General features: G+C 42.5%; 1 protein-coding gene across 1 annotated transcript in view; it reads left to right on the top strand.

Moving 5' to 3' along the window:
- The window catches only part of LOC124798865 (trypsin-like), a 53,185-nt gene extending 34,637 nt beyond the window's left edge, over positions 1-18,548 (top strand). The window contains exon 2 of the mRNA XM_047262397.1: positions 18,156-18,548. Coding sequence (XP_047118353.1) covers positions 18,156-18,548 — 393 coding nt within the window. The remainder of the gene's footprint in view (positions 1-18,155) is intronic.
- The last annotated feature ends 313 nt before the right edge of the window (positions 18,549-18,861 follow it).

The raw sequence follows: 18,861 nt of genomic DNA, 5'->3' as shown, positions 1-18,861 counted from the left end.
TTTTCCCATTTTTTTTTCCTCTTCGACTCTGTACAGAATCATCTTGTTCCTTACCTTAGAGTCCGCAAAATTTTAAATTATATTCTGCAGCACTACGTCTCAAATGCTTCGATTCTCTTCTGTTCCTGTTTTCCCACATTCCATGTTTTACGACCACACCGTGTAAATTTATTTCACATATTAAAACGTGCGGTTGGTACTAGTAGACTTCTATTCACCAGGAATGCCGTTTTGGCCTGTGCTAGCATGCTTTTGATGTCCTTCTTGTTCCATCCGTCATTGATTATTTTTTTTATTTAGGTAGTAGAATACCTTAGCTTCACCTTCTTTGGTAACATCAATTCTGATGTTAAGTTTCTAGCTGTTCTCGTTTTGGCTACTTCTCACTATTTTCGCCTATCTTCGTTTTACTCTCAATCCATAATCTGCACTCATTAGACTCTTCATTCCATTCACCAGATCACTTAATTCTTCTTCACTTTCACTCATGATAGCAATGTCACTGCTAATCGTGTCATTGTTATCCTTCCATCTTGAATTTTAATTCAACTCCTGAACTTTACTTTTATTCCATTCGTGCTTCTTCGATGTACAGATTGAACAGTAGAGGCGGAAGACTACATTAGTGTTTTGAACACTTTTTATTCCTATCACTTCGTTCTTGGTCGTCCCTCTTGGCTCTTGTAGATATTGTATATTATACGTATGTCCCTCTTGTTTACCCTTATTTTTCTCAGAATTTCGAACGTCTTGTACTATTTTACATGTCCAACCCTTTCTCCAGGTCGACAAATCCTGTGATCGCGCTTATTTTTCTGTAGTCTTCCTTGTATTATCAACCGCAACGACCTGATTGCCTCTCTTCTGCCTTTACCATTCTTAAAGCCAAACTGGTTGACATCTCAGACTTCCTTTGTTTTCTTTCCATTCTTCTGTACCTTATATTTATTAGTAATTTGGCTGCATGTGCTGTTAAGCTGATTGAGCGATAATTCCCGCACTTGTCAGCTCTTGCATTCTTCGGAATTTTGCGGATGATACATTTCCGAAAGGCAGATAGTACGCCGCTCACTGATGCATTCTACACACTACCGTGAATGGTTGTTCTGTTGTCACTTCCCAAATGACTTTAGGCATTCTGATGCAATGTAATTAATGCTTTCCCCCTTATATGATCTTATGTCCTCCAAAGGTCTCTTAAATTCTGATTCTAGTACTTTATCGCCTATCTCTTCTAAATCGACTGCTGTTTCTTCTTCTATTACATTAGTCAAATCTTCCCCCTCATAGAGGCCTTCATTGTCCTCTTTCCATCTATCCGCTCTCTCGACTGAATTTAACAGTGGAATTCCCGTTCCAAACTAATTGTTACCATCCTTGCTTTTAATTTCACCCCAAATTTATTTTCACTTTCCTACATGCTGAGTCACTTCTTCCGACTATTATTTCTTTTTCGATTTCCTCACATTTTTCCAGCAGCCGTTTCGTCTTAGCTTTCCTGCTCTTGCTGTTTATTTCATTCCTCAGTAGATCGTATTTCTGTATTCCTAAGTTTCCCTAAACATTTTTGTACTTGCTTTTTTCATATATTAATTGAAGTAATTCTTCTGTTACCCATGGTTCCTTCTGAGTTGTCTTCAGTGTACTTATGTTCTTCCTTCAAACTTCTGTCATTGCGCTTCGTAGATATGTCAATTCCATTCAAACTGTGCTGCCTGCTGAACTAGTCGTTATTCCCGTATCTGTACCGTCAGAGAACGTCTAGCATATATCGTCATTTATTGGTACATCGATATCACACTTCTTTGAATATTGATTCTTCCTGGCTAATCTCTTAAAGTTCATCCTACTCTTCATCACTATCTGCTCCTAGGTACGCCTTACAATACATTATCTGATTTCGGAGTCTCTGTCTGACCTTGATGTAATCTAACTGAAATCTTCCCGTATCATCCGGACTTTCCCAAGTATACCTCCTCCTCTCAAGATTCTTGAACAGCTAATTCGATATTACTAGCTGAAATTTATTACAGAACTCAATTTGTCATTCACCTCCCTCATTCCTTGTCCCAAGCCCATATTCTCCTGTATTGTTTTCTTCTACTCCTCCGCCTAGAACAGCATTCTTGTCACGCACGACTATGAGAGCTTCGTATCCGTTTAGATACTGCATTACCTTTTCAATATCCTCATATATTTTCTCTACCTCTTCAACTTCAGTTTGCAACGACGGGCATGTATTCCTCAGCTATCGTTGTCGGTGTTCGTTAGCTGTCGATTTTGATTACAACCAACCTGTCATTGAACTGTTCACAGAAACAAACTCTCTGCTGTCCCTTCCTATTCATAACATATCCTACTCCCGTTATAACTTTTCCTGCTGCTGTTGATATTACCCTATACTCACATGACCAGAAAGCCTTGTCTTTTTTCCATTTCACTTCACTGAGCCCTACTATATCGAGCTTGAGGCATTGCATTTTTCTTTTCAACTTCCCCACCACGTTCACGTTTCTGACACTTCACACATCTATTCGCAGAATGTTATTCTTTCGTTGGTTATTCAATCCTTTTCTCGTGGTCACCTCCATCTTGGCTGTCCACTCCCAGAAATCCGAATAGGGGACTATTCCGGAATCTTTTGTGAATGGAGAGATCAGCATGACACTTTTCAATTATAGGCAACATGTTTTGTGGATGCAAGTTACGTGTCTTTAATGTGGTGGTTTCCATTGCCTTCAGCATCCTCATGCCTTCCATCATTGCTGGTTTTTCTGTAGTGGCAGTTTTCCTCCCCAAGAACAAGAGAGTGTTTGGAATCTTTGTCTGGTCCTCCGTCCTCTTTGATAGGGCGGTTTGCGGAAAGAAGGTGACTTCTTGTGGTGGAGGTCTCCAGGGATACTTTACCATAGTCTAGGTCACAGTGACGGAAAATACAATAAGTGTCAGGACTTATCCAACGTGATGGTGCCGTCTTGGCAACTGAAGCTATTGGATACTGTCAAATATTTCAACAATTTGAGGAAACTTTCCTTGCTATGTACTGGCCGCAAGGATTCAGGAGCGATAGCGGCAACAGGTTTCCAACCCTGAGAGGTTGAATACCAAGAATAGTAGTTTACGGAAATATTTTGAGAAGTATCTGGGTTAGGTGTAATAAGGATACTAGTAACTAATTCATCTTTAGATTTCAAGGACAAGCAAATACATGTACGGGAAACAGATGTGGAACATTTCATTGTGTGTTTGACTTCTTTGAAGGGTATTATGAAGACATCAAACGTGTTTGGAATGGTGATTATGTTAATCGCAATTGTTCAGGTTACCAAAACGTTCAATTTCTACTACATAACAATGAAGGCCGGTCACCTTTCCTCAGTGAGAACGGTGGTGGACAGGTTCATAATCCTGCAAGGCAAAAATCGGGCCCACTTCAATCTAATTCAGAGAATCCTAGATCTAACAGCAGATTTCAACCAGTGTATGGCAAAACTTGGGGCGGTTCCTGGTATAGCAGTAGCAACAGTGGTATTTACTATACAAATTTGGATCCTCCTGTAGGAAAACCGACATTCAACAACTACAACAATAGTAGTAATGATCAGCCAGTGCATAACCCAATGACGAGCAACAGTAACAGTCACCACTGGCAGACACGGGACAGGCCCGTATATATATATATAACTGAAGTGGCTGAGGAGGCACGTCCTTAGGTGAGTAAATCGACGAACTGAGGTCGGCCCACACATGTTTTCCGACGAAAGGAGCGAGGGAGTACAGTGATGATACCGCTATGAGGCAGAATTGTTGGAAGGATATTGTAACTGTGTAGACTAACCCAAAAGTATTGTTCAAGCAAAAATTAAAGCAATGTTAGACTGTATCCCAAAAATGTCACCCTCGAAACAGGTGCAGCTGTCACTGTGATTTCCCAGGACATATTTAACCAAACAAACAAAAGTAATGAAGTCTCTAAGTATCTGATACAGAACCATTGAGCAGTGGGTGCTTTTGGCAACAGGTCACGGCCTGTATAGTGGCAAACCTGGATCAAAGTAAAACTTATAAATGGAGTAATCGAATGCTTGTCCCCTGTACTATATAGATTGGGAACAGACTGCGTTCTCTGGTCTGATTCTCTTACGGAAAGGGAAGCAAAGATCAATTTTTTTCGGGTAAATGCCAACTGTTGGCTAGGGCCAAAAAAGTCCAGTAGAACTTTTACGTACTGATGCTTGACTTGAGAAGTATTGTCGTGGAATAAAGATTAAATTTGTAAAAGGTAAAACAATATACCAACTGAGGTATAACTGGGGAACATCTGTGAGGTAGAGGACTTAGAAATGAAAGTTAAACCTAAAATATCAGATGCTGTAGGGATTGGTGCAACTCAACGGGACGATCTACAACAAGTATTGTTGAAATATATGCACGTGTTTGATAATGAAAAACAGATATCATCACAACATTTGTTAATCATATGGATTTAATTCCATACAAAATCTATTGCAAAACACTCTGTTACTCGCACAGACAAAGTTGAGACTCGACGCGATGGCTGAAGGTAGCTACTGTAAATGGGAAATTCCTTTACGGTCGTCTCATCAGCCATTGTGCCGAGTGTCAACTTTGTTTGCGCTTCTATAATCCATTCCTTTATCTAAATGAGGAGAGAAAATGAAAGTATCTCCCTTTCAGCATCTTAAGAGATATTACACCTAATGTTGAGTTACCCAATCAAGGCTTCTTAATCTTATGTCTCATATGTGTATTTTTTCAGGGATTTACATTATTTCATATGAACTGTTTATCGACTTCAGCAAGGAAGGGTGTAGCAAAATATGCCTTAGTATCTAAATATTCCTTGTGGAATAGATATTTTTAATAACATTCACTTAAGTCTTAAGACTTCCTTCTCATAATATTTGAGGAATATTCAAGCAAATCATGGTCCTAACTGAACGATTTATGGTAATCTTAAGAGGAAGTCATAGATTTGACCAGAACCTGAGTCAAGTCGCAGGAATCAATGTTCCATCGAACGTAGGAAATAACATGTTATTGTGTATCCTTGGACTTGACTGTTAAGAATTCATTAAATCATACACACTGGAGCGTCTTAGAGAAAGAACAGTGTAATATTATAAAGATGCAATTAACATATCTTATAAAGTATACATATGACCTGGTGATTACTTCCTTTAGCTCTTAAACGAAAGTGATTTGGATGAAGAGATGTGTCTTGTTCCAAAGAACTGCCACATAATGTTGTGTTTAGACGTTTGCAGCTATTTCTCGTAACTGAAAATTACAGAGGGGACAGCATTATGGGCATTGATGAATTTAGACATGCGCTGTCCATACTTAGCACATTTGTGATAAGAAAAATTACTTTATGTTACAGTACTTTTTCTTGTAATAGTTTCTGTTTATATGTAAAGATCTGAGTTTAAAAATGTTACAGGCAAAAGTGTGCATACTGTTGGTGATACCAAGATTAAATTATTCTTGCCTTCGACCAGCTCAGCCTTTGATTAAATACTGCATAAATTAAATGTAAACTTGGAGTAAAATATAATTTGTAGAGTGATTAACTTGGAGACCCCTAATGTCCTCTGTGAATACACATGTAATAGAGAACAATGACTCATCGGCGATCACTATATGTAGAGCGAAATTTTATATATTGTATATAGTAAATTTTGTAAATATGTAGGATTCTGCTTACTGCTTTGTCGCAAGTGCAAAGACAGTAATCATGAAAGATGTTGAACAGTAAACAATGTGGACTACCTTAAAAGGGTTGCTGAAGTAAGAAATTGTAAACGTGCTAAACAGTAAGTTACAGATCAGTAGCGGACACTAACTGTTAGTGTGACGTAAGATAACGTTACTACTGCAGGTGTGAGAATTCCTGGAACGCTACTTTTCGTCCTTATATCAGTGAGTGTCTTATCGATAGCGGTAATTACGGCTCCCCACGCTTTTTGACACACCCTGCTACTGACATAAGTAAATGGTGGCGAAACGCAGCAAAGTTACATTAAAGTAATTGTTGGCAGACTGTTTCCAGAAAGCTCCAGCGAGAATAATTCAGATTTCACGAACAGCCCGTTGGGGCCTACACACAATATATCATACAGTTTGAACTGTGAACATGTCTCAATGAGAATGTATGTTAGCATCATATGAACTTCTCTTAATGCGTAATTATTGTTTGATGTTGTCTAAAATATAGATAATTAAAAACCTCAGGCTACTATAGACTATGCAAGTAATTACATAAATTAATGATGTTGTGTGTTGTGTCAAGGGACTTACAAGTGGCAGCATACATCCTCTATCAGACCATATTATACTGTGAGAATGCCGCACATTTATTAATGCACTTCTATAATCTTACAAGTCCTGTAAGGCTGATAGCAAGCGGTGACAGCAACCAGTCATCATTTGGATAAATCTGCCGAGGTGAGGTAAATCATCGGTGGGAGCAAAACCCGTCATAGCCCGTGGTACGTGCAAATTGCTGAACTTTTCCCCACACGACTTCAGATGCCAGTTTCTACGGCACACACATCCAAGTGACCATCCACCTGCTCCTTTTATTTACCTGAGGAACCATCCATCTAATGGAACACGTTTGATAAACGTAAAAAGTTGAATTTAATATGTTACAATTATTTACTCATAACTTTATATAACTGAATACAAACTATTAGAGGATAGCTAAAATTACACGGTTTTTGGCGGAAACTATATAATTTGATCTGTGGCAGATGTGGTCTTACATTATCATGTTATTAAAGTAAATTACTTAATACTTATTTTCAGAAATGTCTGATCAAAACAGTACGATAAGGTAAACTTCCATAATTTATTTTTACCAAAGTAAATTAATGACTAACAAATGAAATGAGTGCTATCATATGTAGAAGAAACATTACTGCTCTATAAAAATCGATCAGTAAATCAACCTATCTTTATTGGTAGAAGCCCGATCTGTAAAATGTTTCTGGAATGTATAACAACAATTAATGCATAAAATCAACCAAAAAATCTTTGATTTATGAATGTTGTGCCTATAATAAATGAACTAGCCTGCTCTACGTCATATAATAATATAATAATTGGTGATAAATAATTTCTTATTTCAAGACAGAAACAAGCTAACAGGACAAAACCCTTTTTGAGTTTGTACATAATTTTGTATAATGAAGATATTAGCTTACAAAAGTGATCCGCAAATACGTTTTCAGTATAGTATTATACATGACTTAAATTCAGTTGTGACTATATTCCTATATAAATCTACTGTACTGATATTTTTGCGCTGCTTCGAGCAAATCTATCGGCAAATTGGAGTAACTGTCCCTTGTAAAAATGTACCATGTGTTACACTAACATTTATGCCTTCAAACACTTGCTAAGAAGACATGCTATGTGTAATGATGTACCATACTGGTGTTTCACACTGCGATTATGAAGCTGTTATCACATTGTGACTTGTACAGTGACAGTCATACAACGAGACGCAAGTGAATGGCAGCATAAAAGACAGTAAGGCCTTAAAAGAATGGTTCAAATGGCTCTGAGCACAATGGGACTTAACTGCTGAGGTCATCAGTCCCCTAGAACTTAGAACTGCTTAAACCTAACTAACCTAAGGACATCACACACATCCATGCCCGAGGATTCGAACCTGCAACTGTAGCGGTCACGCGGGTAAGGCTTTAAGTTGTTGCTGTCATTTAGTCGTGTGTCTATTGCCTCCAAATGAAATTAGAAATTTCTCTACAGAGAGAACATTCCCACTTGCCTCGTGTATTCTCTTCAATCATTTCAACGTGCAGTATCAAAGGTCTGTTATCTGCAAGAGGTGGCATTGACGGCCATTAGTCCATACAATCTATTGGCTCATCGTCTCAGGCAATTTTCCCCCATTTAGCAAAATGGCACCTGATATGCTACAGCTAAGAGTGCCAGGAGGTATCAGCAGAGGGCATCGTATCTCCTACAGGGATAGCATCTCTTGTGCTGATGTCGATGTATTAGTTCACACGGTTAGCAGTAGAAGACACTTGACGCATATCACTAATGCGATAAGCAAACATGCTATAATTGAAGCGCTAGCTGATGACGCCTTTACTCACCGGCACAGAATAGAAAACCGTTTCAACAAGGCACGACTGTCGTACTGAGATTACGCCCTAGTGTTATTTACAACGAGATCATGGATTTGGTGCATTTTAAAAGTGTTGTTTACGAACTTCGCTGGTGAGTATGGGTTTCTGTGGAAACCTAGTCTAAAGTATTACGTTGGCTTATGCAGACCACAACAGTTCGTGGACTGTATTCTGCATAACTGTTGAACTCTTTCCCTTCAATAGCGTAAACGTTACGCATTACGATACATTGCCCATAGATTTAGATTCTTATGAAGATATTATCCACAACGAATACCTTTGCAATCACTGTGGAAGGTAAAATATGAGGGGTTGTGAAATGAAAATTATACATGTAGTAAATCAGTGGCTTCGAACGCTTTTCTTCATGACTCCAGAAATATTGAAATCGCTTGGGGAGAGATCAGGACAATATTAAGAACTTGTATAAAGGTGGTGATCTTTTTGTTCGAATGCCAGAGCCCACTGGAACACTGCAACACCATTAACGCAAAGCCGCGGGTGGACAGCTTGCAGGAAGTTATGCTCCTCATACAGTACAAACGCCTAGGACAGTTGACAGGCGACCTCATTCAGATGCAGGAAAATACCCGCCCACATGTTTCCTAGGTTATTTCGACTATGCTGTGAACTTTCTCTCGGAACTCTTACACATCATCCATACAATTTCAGCCACATACTATGAAATTTCCAAATTTTAATTTTAAAATGGCTGAAGACCCATGATTTAAAAACACAACTACAATAAAGTGTCAAAGACAGACAGCCCACAGCTTAATCCTTAAATAATTTTAAAAAAGGAGGCTGAAGGCCCCAACAATTTATGGCTTAAGAATAAGGAATTTTACTTTTAAAACGGCTGTATGCCCATGATTCAAAACACAACTACAATAAATATTTACAAGATAGAAACACCAAGGCTTTATCCCTAAATAACATTTTTTTTTATGAGGCTGAGGACGGAAATAATCTAAGACTTGACAAGTAAGGAATTTTAATTTTAAGATGCCTGAAAGCCCATGTTTGAAAAACACAACTGTAATGATTTTTCAAAAGTCAGAAGGCCTAAAACTTTATCCCAAACAATATTTTGAATTAGGTTGAAGGCCCAACCAATCCAAGATATGACAAGTAATGAACTTTCAGTTTTAAAGTGGCTGAAGGCCCATTGTTTGAAACCCAACTAAAAGCATACAAATTCAAACCATCGGCTATTAGCCATTAAAATACACAATCAAACACCAATAAAAAAGCAGGACAGCCAGTGGCGCGCAAAGGTTTCTGTTGGTCAGTCTGCACTTGAAATTTAAATGTTTGCTTAGGGGAGACAGGTGGTCAACCAAACTATATCCAATCCGCCGGCATCGCAACGAAGAGACAGTCAACGGACCCACCAGCAAGAAGATTTGCCTTCCACCCGACCAGTATACCAACCAGGAACTCCAAAGCCAAAACGTAAAAGGATATCCAAAATATAGTGAAACTACACTGGAGTGGTGGCCAATGTTCCTCCTACTCGAGCACTCGCTGTTGCTCACGGGAATACCCCCAACAGCCAACCATGAAAACCAATGGCACAATGTGAACAGACTGGCACTCTACTTTGATGTCCTGGGTTAGTGAGCCACGAACCCGTTGCAATCATAACAGCTCCCAAACACTCCGACACTGCGTAGAGACTACCAACGGGTCCGGCCCACTGCACTGTGTGGAGATTTCCTGGCTGTTCCGCACCAACAGACCGACTGGAGGAACACCAGCTAGCCAGAAACTATAAGCATCAGATAAAAGATAGTGCCAGGTGCGAATATCGATACACACTGCTACTGTCACACGTGGAAAGAAGAGGAATCAGGGCATAACCACAATAACCGCAGTGAACCCAACGCAGAGTAACAGACAACGTTGAAACCAACGTATAAGGTGGTGGCAGCACTTCTCAGCCTCACCACTTCAAACTTAACCTAGGGAGGTGTAATCCAAACCCTGAGCTACTTGAAATTAATTTGACTAAGGTGAACCCTATATTGTTAACTGAGCTGTTTTCCTTGACCAACAGATTTAGTGGGTCCAATATACACATGATAGTGCTAGGCCCCAAAAAATGAGGAGTAAATTTACTAAGATTCCCACCGCATACCTGCCTCCCCTGGAGATAGCGGACATAAATTTGGTCCCGCAGCCTGTCCTTGAATAATTCCAGATTACGATTATAATGCTCCGCTTGCTTATTATAGGCTCTAAGTATATTACACCTGGCCCGGTTCAAGTTTTCCTTGATAACACACGGATTAATATTGGCTGGAATAAGATCTTTAATTCCCCACAAGTTCGAAAGAGAGTAATTAATTGGATAGGAAATGTTCAAGGATGCAGGCGTAGCTCGCAAGGCTTCATGACTGGCGGTGTTAAAGGCAAAACAAAGCCAGGGAAGAATGGAGTCCCATTTATATGGGGTTTTCTGATGATAAATAATCAAAGCGGACTTAAGATATCGGTTAACCCTCTCTGCAAAGGAACCCTGGGGATAAAATGGGGTGGTAGTGACGCGCTTGACACATTTCTGAAAACAGAAGGCCTTGAAATGGGCTGAAAGAAAGGGAGGGGCGCTTTCTCTAACTAGGTGCTTGGGTGGTCCAAAAACACTGAAGACACTAGTTAAATGATTAATAGTGGTGGCAACAGTAATGTTCTGGCTGGGAAGGAGCCAAGTAAATCTGAAGAACGCATCAATCACAACTAGTACATATCGATGACCCATTCTAGTACGAGGTAAAGGCGCCAAATAATCAATGAAGCGCTTTTGCATTGGACATGACTCCTGTTCCGAACTCAACCAACGTTGTTGAAGAGCATTTCTGGGCTACATTACACAAGCGGCATTAGGATATCACTCTCTCACATCCCGGTTCATGGAGGGCCAAGTTAAATGCTCCTCGAATTTTTGGAGAGTCTTATAAGTCCCTAAATGCCCACCCACCAACGAGTCATGAAAATACCGAAAGACCGGACGCAACAAGGTTGCACATAAACAGATATTAGACTGCTTAGCATTTCCCGCCTTCCTGCAAAGAATACCCCTCTAAATGACATACACGTCCGACAGCTGTCTTGTCAACTTGCTTAATACCGGCCCAAACAGTGCCCTGATCCTGATGCTGAGCAACGTCTTTGAACAAAAGGGGAATTTCACAAAACACCATACAATTAAGGTTGTCGCCCTCTACCTGCTGCCTTCTCTCACTATATGTAGCTTCGGTGAACATCTGGCTGAGGACATCCGCAAGGACATTTTCAGAGCACTTCACATATTTGACTTTAAACTGAAATGCCCAAATACGTACTGCCCACTTAGCAATACGGCCAGATTTACGCAGCCTAGTCAACACCTAGCTCAAAGCTTGATTGTCGGTTTCCAAACCCGATGTTCAGTGTCGAAGCACTACTTCTCTAAGGCACGTAAAACGACCAAGGCCTCCCAATCGTAGACAGAGTACTTAAGCTCAGCGTCAAAAATGGCTCTGAGCAGTATGGGACTTACCATCTGAGGTCATCTGTCCCCTAGAAATTAGAACTACTTAAACCTAACTAACCTAAGAACATCACATACATCCATGCCTGAGGCAGGATTAGAACCTGCGACCGTAGCGGTCATGCAGTTCCAGACTGAAGCGCGTAGAATCGCTCGGCCACACCGGCCAGCACTCAGCGTCAGTTAACCGACGAGACGCTCAGGCTAATGGCTGCTTGTGCCCCTCAAACTCCTGGAGGAGAACAGCTGAAATACTGGCATTAGAACCGTCTGTTTCAACAATAAACCTTTTATTAAAGTCGGGTACCCTAAGAACCGGCGGGTTGGCTATCGCGCTCATTATGTGCTCAAAGGCATCCCCCTGGGTCGGTCCACATTCAAAACGCACGCCCTCTCGGCGTAACTGATCTAAGGGTGCCACCAACTGAGCTAAATTGGGAACAAAACGCCTAAAGTAATTTGCCATGCCTATAAATTTTGAATTCCGCGTTTATCAGTAGGGGAACGCAATGATCACATGGCCTTAGACCGCTCTTGGTCAACGCGAATACTTTGACCCGACACTATATGGCCTAACAAAGATACCTCCTGCTTAACCAGCGTGATTTTGCTAGGCTTAACAGTTAGATCGGCTCGCTGTAACCTCAACATGACTTGTGGGATATTTTCGAATGATCCTCGAACAGACGACTGTATATAACCCAGTCGTCCAAATAATTTTAGTCACATACTAACTTTAAGTCGCTAAGGATATTATCCAACAAATGAGTAAGCACCGCTGCTCCGGTTGGTAGCCCAAAGGGAACTCTGTTAAACTCAAACAAGTTCCTATCAGTACAAAACGCAGTAACATGGTTACATTCGTCACCCAAAGGAATATGTTAAAAGGCCTGATTCAAATCAAGGACCGTAAACCAGTTAGCACCAGCAAACCAAGTAAAGGAATTATACATATCCGGCAGAGGTACTGATTCAAGTACAACCTTGGCGTTCAAACGGCGGTAGTCAACCATAGGTCTGAAATCGCGCCCCTGACCTTTACGTACAACAAATATTGGGGAACCATAAGCAGAAGTAGAGGGCCTAATCACTCCTTGTTGGAGCATCTGAGATATCTTAGCCTTGAGTCTCTTCACCTTTGAGGGGTGAGAGGTGGTATGGAGATTGCCTAACAGGAATATCATCGGACAGACGGATATGAAACTCGAGAACGCTAGTGACACCCAGGTTATCACTAAGGAGTTGGGGAAAACTGTGCCAAAAATCGAGCAAATGAGAAGCCTGATGGGGCAAGAGATGGGCCAACTCGAATTCATTACCTGCGGCCTCAACGGCCAAGGCTCCGGCATTTTGCCATAAACTAGGTTTAGAGCACTCGCAAAGGCCAAACCTCTCCCTAGGAGTAAACGTAAAGGAAAAGGTGTGTCCGGAATAATCCAAGATCAACCCAGTTTTATTGATGAAATCGCACCCCATAATTAGGTTAACAGGCAGTCGCTTAATCAAGGCGAGAGACATAGGCCAGGAAAAATCACTGACCGATATACTCCGCTGGACCCAACCCTGCAGAGGTAACACTTGGCCATTGGCCACCCCACAACCCTGCATCGGGGAGGGGACCGAACGAAGTTTCGTAAAATGCCTAAATTCCAAAAACCACTCAAAACTGGTCTAAGCAGCCCAGTCAGGACTTGCTGATACTACACTCAATTTATAAAACTGCACAGCGAATGTAGAAATTGCTAAGAAAAATGATCACACTGTACTGTAGATGTATTCGTCAGTAGGCACAGCTACCTCAATTGGAAAGAGAAAATATTACTTTTCTGTGATAGTAGTGGGGGAAAATTTACGAAAAATCGAGGTCTTGGATCTCTCTACTTCACGAAATAAAGAAATTGGACTAAACGCCAACCCATGCAACACAGGACGAAATGAAGCCATGGAATTACTGATTCAGCTCTCCAGTTGCCATGACTATGCAATAACTGTAAAACTGGTGGAGGGGGCGTTAGGTGGAAGGCATGGCTCATGTGTGTGGATTGTACTTGGCTAATGTGATTTTGAAAACAAATTTTGTAAAGTTTCAGTTATGAGTGTGAACTTTGAAAATAGATGGCACACAAATAATGTCACAAGTTGATTAACATTATGAGGTGTCACCTTCATTTTTGCAGTGTTATCGACGGTGTAAGTGGAAAAAGCATTTTTAGTATTTAATTTCTGTTCCTTCACTTTCAGGAGTATTAATCTAACTTCAGTTCTTTATGGTTAGTTTTGTAAATAATCCATTGTCATTTCTCAGCTTTTATTATACGAAAATGACGATTCTAGATTCTTGCTTCTTCTTGTATATATTTCTATGTCCGCGCATCATCCGTAGTCTAAGATATTAGCTGCTAACAGCATAGACTGTTGAGATATCATCCACGACAAAGTTCCTCCACTGACAGAAATCATAAATAGGAAACCTACTGCGATGGGTAGTTTATTCGTGTAGAAATATATAATCAGTTACAAATTCATTTGTATCGGTTGTCACTTAAACTATGGTGGAAATATCGAACTGTTCTCACTGCAAAGTGCAGTTTAACAAGTAAGTAAGATAAGAAGGGCTAATATGCATGCCATGTGCATATTTTACTGTTATTGAACCGTCCCGTGTTTATTTGTTAGGGTTATACAAGATATCTTTATCTACTTTGATAAATACTACATACAACTGTCTTCCGCGAAAGATCGTATTTTCGTTCACAATCAGAGATCTGTTTGGAACCTTGGCCATCACTGTTTTGACCAAGCAGTTTTCGTGAAACTAATACATAATAAAATGGTTCTGAGCACAATGGGACTCAACTGCTGAGGTCATCAGTCCCCTAGAACTTAGAACTACTTAAACCTAACTAACCTAAGGACATCACACACATCCATGCCCGAGGCAGGATTCGAACCTGCGACCGTAGCGGTCGTGCGGTTCCAGACTGCAGCGCCTTTAACCACTCGTCCACTGCGGCCGGCTAATACATCATACAGAAGGTGTTTCAAAGTTACGGTTGCGTATTATGACAGCATGCTTATTACTGATATGGTGCACGCTGATGATGAGAATGCTCCTTATCACTGACGCACATCCCTACGCTGTATTGAATAAAGAAGAGTCAGTTAAGTTAAATATTAAGACCTCATATATCACACAGAAATTTTTGTAAAGAAGAGCATTTCGAATATTCTATTATATTTTAAAAAAGACTGACCAGCTGAGAATTGGACTCGAGCACTGAGGGTTCGATGCGATCTTCATTATGTATACAGAGAGTTCTTCCATTCTGGGAATAGAGAATCTCTACAGTTTTTGCTCGGTATCACCATTGATACAGGAAAGATGTCACTACCAGGGTTTCCAAGATTTTCAATAATTTTTTAACTTCAGTAATATGTGTAGTAACCACAACCAACAGCGGGAACGCCTTGGGCTGCGGATCGAAGCCGCCAGGCGGGGAAGTCGCCGGCGGTGGAGCACGCACCACCGTGTAAACACAGGACGAGTCGGACGAGAGTCCTACGACAACTGACAACAACCGACCACGACCGACTATGAGCGACACAACAAGGAAGAGATAAACAACGGAGACTTGTGGAAGCCACAACACCAAACACCAAACGTAAATCCACTCGGAACCAGAGCCAGCCAATTGTCAACAACGAGCAACGACCAGAACGCAATACCGCCGAGATAGAAACGAAATCCAGAGTTAGTACCAGACTGACGGGACTAGGTTCTTTTTTTTTTCTTTATTGTGATTTCATTCCCCTGCCCCATATGGGCAGGGGAGGGCTGTCAGCAGCACAATCCGCCGCTCTTCAGCCGAGTGACATGACAACTAAAACAAGAATAAAATAAGACATACATAAGGAGGTAAGAAAGGGGAACATAAAACAGAGTAAGGGGAGGAAATGGAGGTAAAAATACACTGACATGTAGACGTTCATTGGGGACAGTTAAAAAAGTCACCAGAAAGTTAAAAAAACGCAGTTGGCGGTTCTTAAAACACAGAGAAGACACTGGATGCGCATGCACAGGTTAAAAGTTGGCCACAGTATTAAAAACACTCCGAAACAACACACTTAAAACCCACTTGGAGCACACACGACGAAGAATAAACCTACCAGGTGGGACCTGCCGAGGGAAAGGTCAGAGAGGATGGAAAAGGAGGGGAGAGCATGGGGCAGCTGGGGAAGCGGCGGGATGAAGAGAGGAGGGGCAACCGTGGGTTCACGAAGAGGTAGGAGACACATGGGGCGGGAGAGGAAAAGGGAAGACAGGGCAGGAGGGAGCGCAGAGACCCTGAAAGAAGGCACAAGAGATGGAGGGGGAGTAGGAGGGGAAATCCGCTCAGAAGGAGGGAGGGGGAAGAGAGGGAGCCCTGAGGAGGAGGCAGGAAGAGGGGGTTAGAGTTGGTAGGAAGGGTAGATGTCAGGGCGACGCTCATCATCCGGGAGTGGTAGACGGTGGAAGTTGTGTTGGGAAAGGAGATGGAGGGTGTGGAGATGGAGAGAGGGAGGGACACAACGGTAAAGGCGCGGCAACTGGTTGGGAGTGGAGAGGAAGGGAGACACCAGGGGGTGAGGGGGTTCAAGGCGGCGGACAATATATAGTGTGCGGATGTGCTCAAGGAAAAGGAGAAGGTGGGGGAAGGGGATGAGGTCATAGAGGATGCGCATGGGGGTCGGAAGGCGGACGCGGAAGGCGAGGCGGAGTGCATGGCGTTCGAGGATTTGGAGGGCGTTATAGAACCGGGGAGGGGCAGAAATCCAAGCGATGCTGGCATAACCAAGGATGGGGCTGATCATGGATTTGTGGGTGTGGAGGATGGTGGAAGGATGCAGACCCCATGTCCGGCCGGACAGGAGTTTCAGGAGGCGGAGGCGGTTATGAGCTTTGTTTTGGATGGTAAGGAGATGGGGAGTCCAGGTGGGGTGGCGGTCGAGGATGAGGCCAAGGTATTTGAGGGTGGGAGTGAGGTGGATAGGACGGCCATAAATGGTGAGGTAGAAATCATGGAGGCGGAAGGAGTGGGTGGCGCGGCCTATGATGATCGCCTGGGTCTTGGAGGGATTAACACGGAGGAACCACTGGTTGTACCAAGCGGTGAATTGGTCAAGGTGGGGTTGGAGGGTACGTTGGGACCGTTGAAGGGTAGGATAAAGGGCTAGGAAGGCGGTGTCATCAGCGAACTGGAGAAGATCAACAGGAGGGGGAGGTTTGGGCATATCAGTAGTGTACAGGAGATAGAGGAGAGGGGAAAGGACAGAACCTTGGGGCACGCCGGCAGAGGGGTAGAAAGTACGGGAGCTGGAATTGTGGATAGTCACATAAGAGGGACGATGGGAGAGGAAGGAAGCAACGAGACGGACGAAGTTGATGGGGAGAGCATAGGTCTGGAGTTTGAAAAGGAGCCCGGGATGCCAGACACGGTCATAGGCGTTCTGGAGATCAAAGGCAACAAAGATAGCAGAGCGACGGGAGTTAAGTTGGAGGGAAAGAAGATAAGGACTAGGGCAGAGCGGGGCCTTATATACGAAACCGGAGGGAGCGGCTATTGGCCGCTGTCTGCACGTGGCTTAGCGGTGGCGCCCTCGCTGCGCGAGAGCCGCTGTGCGGAATAGCCGCCGCGGAGGCGGAGCCCTCTATGGGCTGACCACGTCCATTTGTTCTGGCGGTTGTTGGACTTCCGCGGCGGAAGGTACTACAATATGTGATATACAATCCTGTAGGAAGCAGGCGACCATTATTACACTGTTCCGCAGCACAGTATTCAGGCTGCCTGTATCGCAGTGATTAAAGTCAATCATACGACAAGGAATGCAGAAGTACTGATCCATGTCTTAAAGATACAAATTAAAAGTTTTAGGGTTTTTCGCCTCACTTGTACTTTGAAACATTGCTTCTGGCAAAATTTCATGATTCTACGCCAACGGGAACTACCGTATACGTTTTGATGAGTGAGTTTGTGAGTACCAAATTATGTCACGTAAATGGCCCTAGCTTTTAGTTGTATTGACTTATAAGGTTACATTTATTACGCCGCCAAGGGTCTATAGACTTCAGTATCTGACGTATATTTCAACTTAGTACATTACCCTTTACTGATAAAATGGGGTCTGAACAGAATGGCGAACAAAGTCAGATAAGAAATGACTAACACTTTTTTTCTCTCGACTGATATAACCACAAATTTATATTTTTCGTATTTTTTCTTTTGTTGTACTGCAAAGCCTTGTTTCTTGACAAATTTCGTGATTCAGCATTGGCATTTACCTATATCTTTTGAAGAGTGTTTTGTGTGGGTCAAGAAATTGTTTTGTTAACAGACTCACTGTGTCACCCTATTTCCTCTACGCACATTATCAGAACTAACGAACTGCTTGGTACGCTGCAGGCGGCCAGTCCTCTCCCCATCGGTGGCAACACACAGGTTGTGGGTCTCCCTGCCGACGGCTACGACCCACCAGGCGGCCTCGCAGTCACCATCACCGGCTGGGGTCTCACAGCCACCACGAACCAGTCGCCACCGTTCATGCTGATGAAGGTGGACATCACCGTCATTGACCGCGCCAGCTGCGTGGCCAGGTTTGGCGCCACAGACCGCATGATCTGCGCCGGGGAGGCTGGCAGGAGCACCTGCTACGGCGACTCTGGTGGTCCGCTCGTCAGTGGTGGCACTCAGGTCGGCATTGTCTCATTGGGCAGGGAGTACTGTGATACCGATGGCGGCGTCTATACTACCGTCGGCAACCTCCGTTCCTGGATCACGGCTGCCGCTGGCGTCTGACCAAGTTCTCTCATTCTATCTGCATTAATGTAAAACCAGTTGCAGTCTCAGCAATTTTCTAACACACTCAGAGCTTCTTAAATTTCAGTCTTTTGCCAAGTTTAGCGTGATCATGTATGTCATACGTTATTATCATCAAATAAAGGATATTATCTCGTAACTGGCATACATTATATTTTCGCACATCGTTTTCTGGCAGTCTGTGGCAGGCGAATTATTGTGGTAAAACGTGATTCGTCAATGTTATATTACTGTAATAACTTGCAAGATATATGAAAAGGGGTATATAATTTTCCGACATCGGATTCCGAGG

This window comes from Schistocerca piceifrons, chromosome 5 (assembly GCF_021461385.2).
Source record: "Schistocerca piceifrons isolate TAMUIC-IGC-003096 chromosome 5, iqSchPice1.1, whole genome shotgun sequence".
In the NCBI taxonomy this organism is placed as follows: Eukaryota; Metazoa; Arthropoda; class Insecta; order Orthoptera; family Acrididae; genus Schistocerca; species Schistocerca piceifrons.
This window is presented reverse-complemented; position numbering and strand designations above follow the sequence as displayed.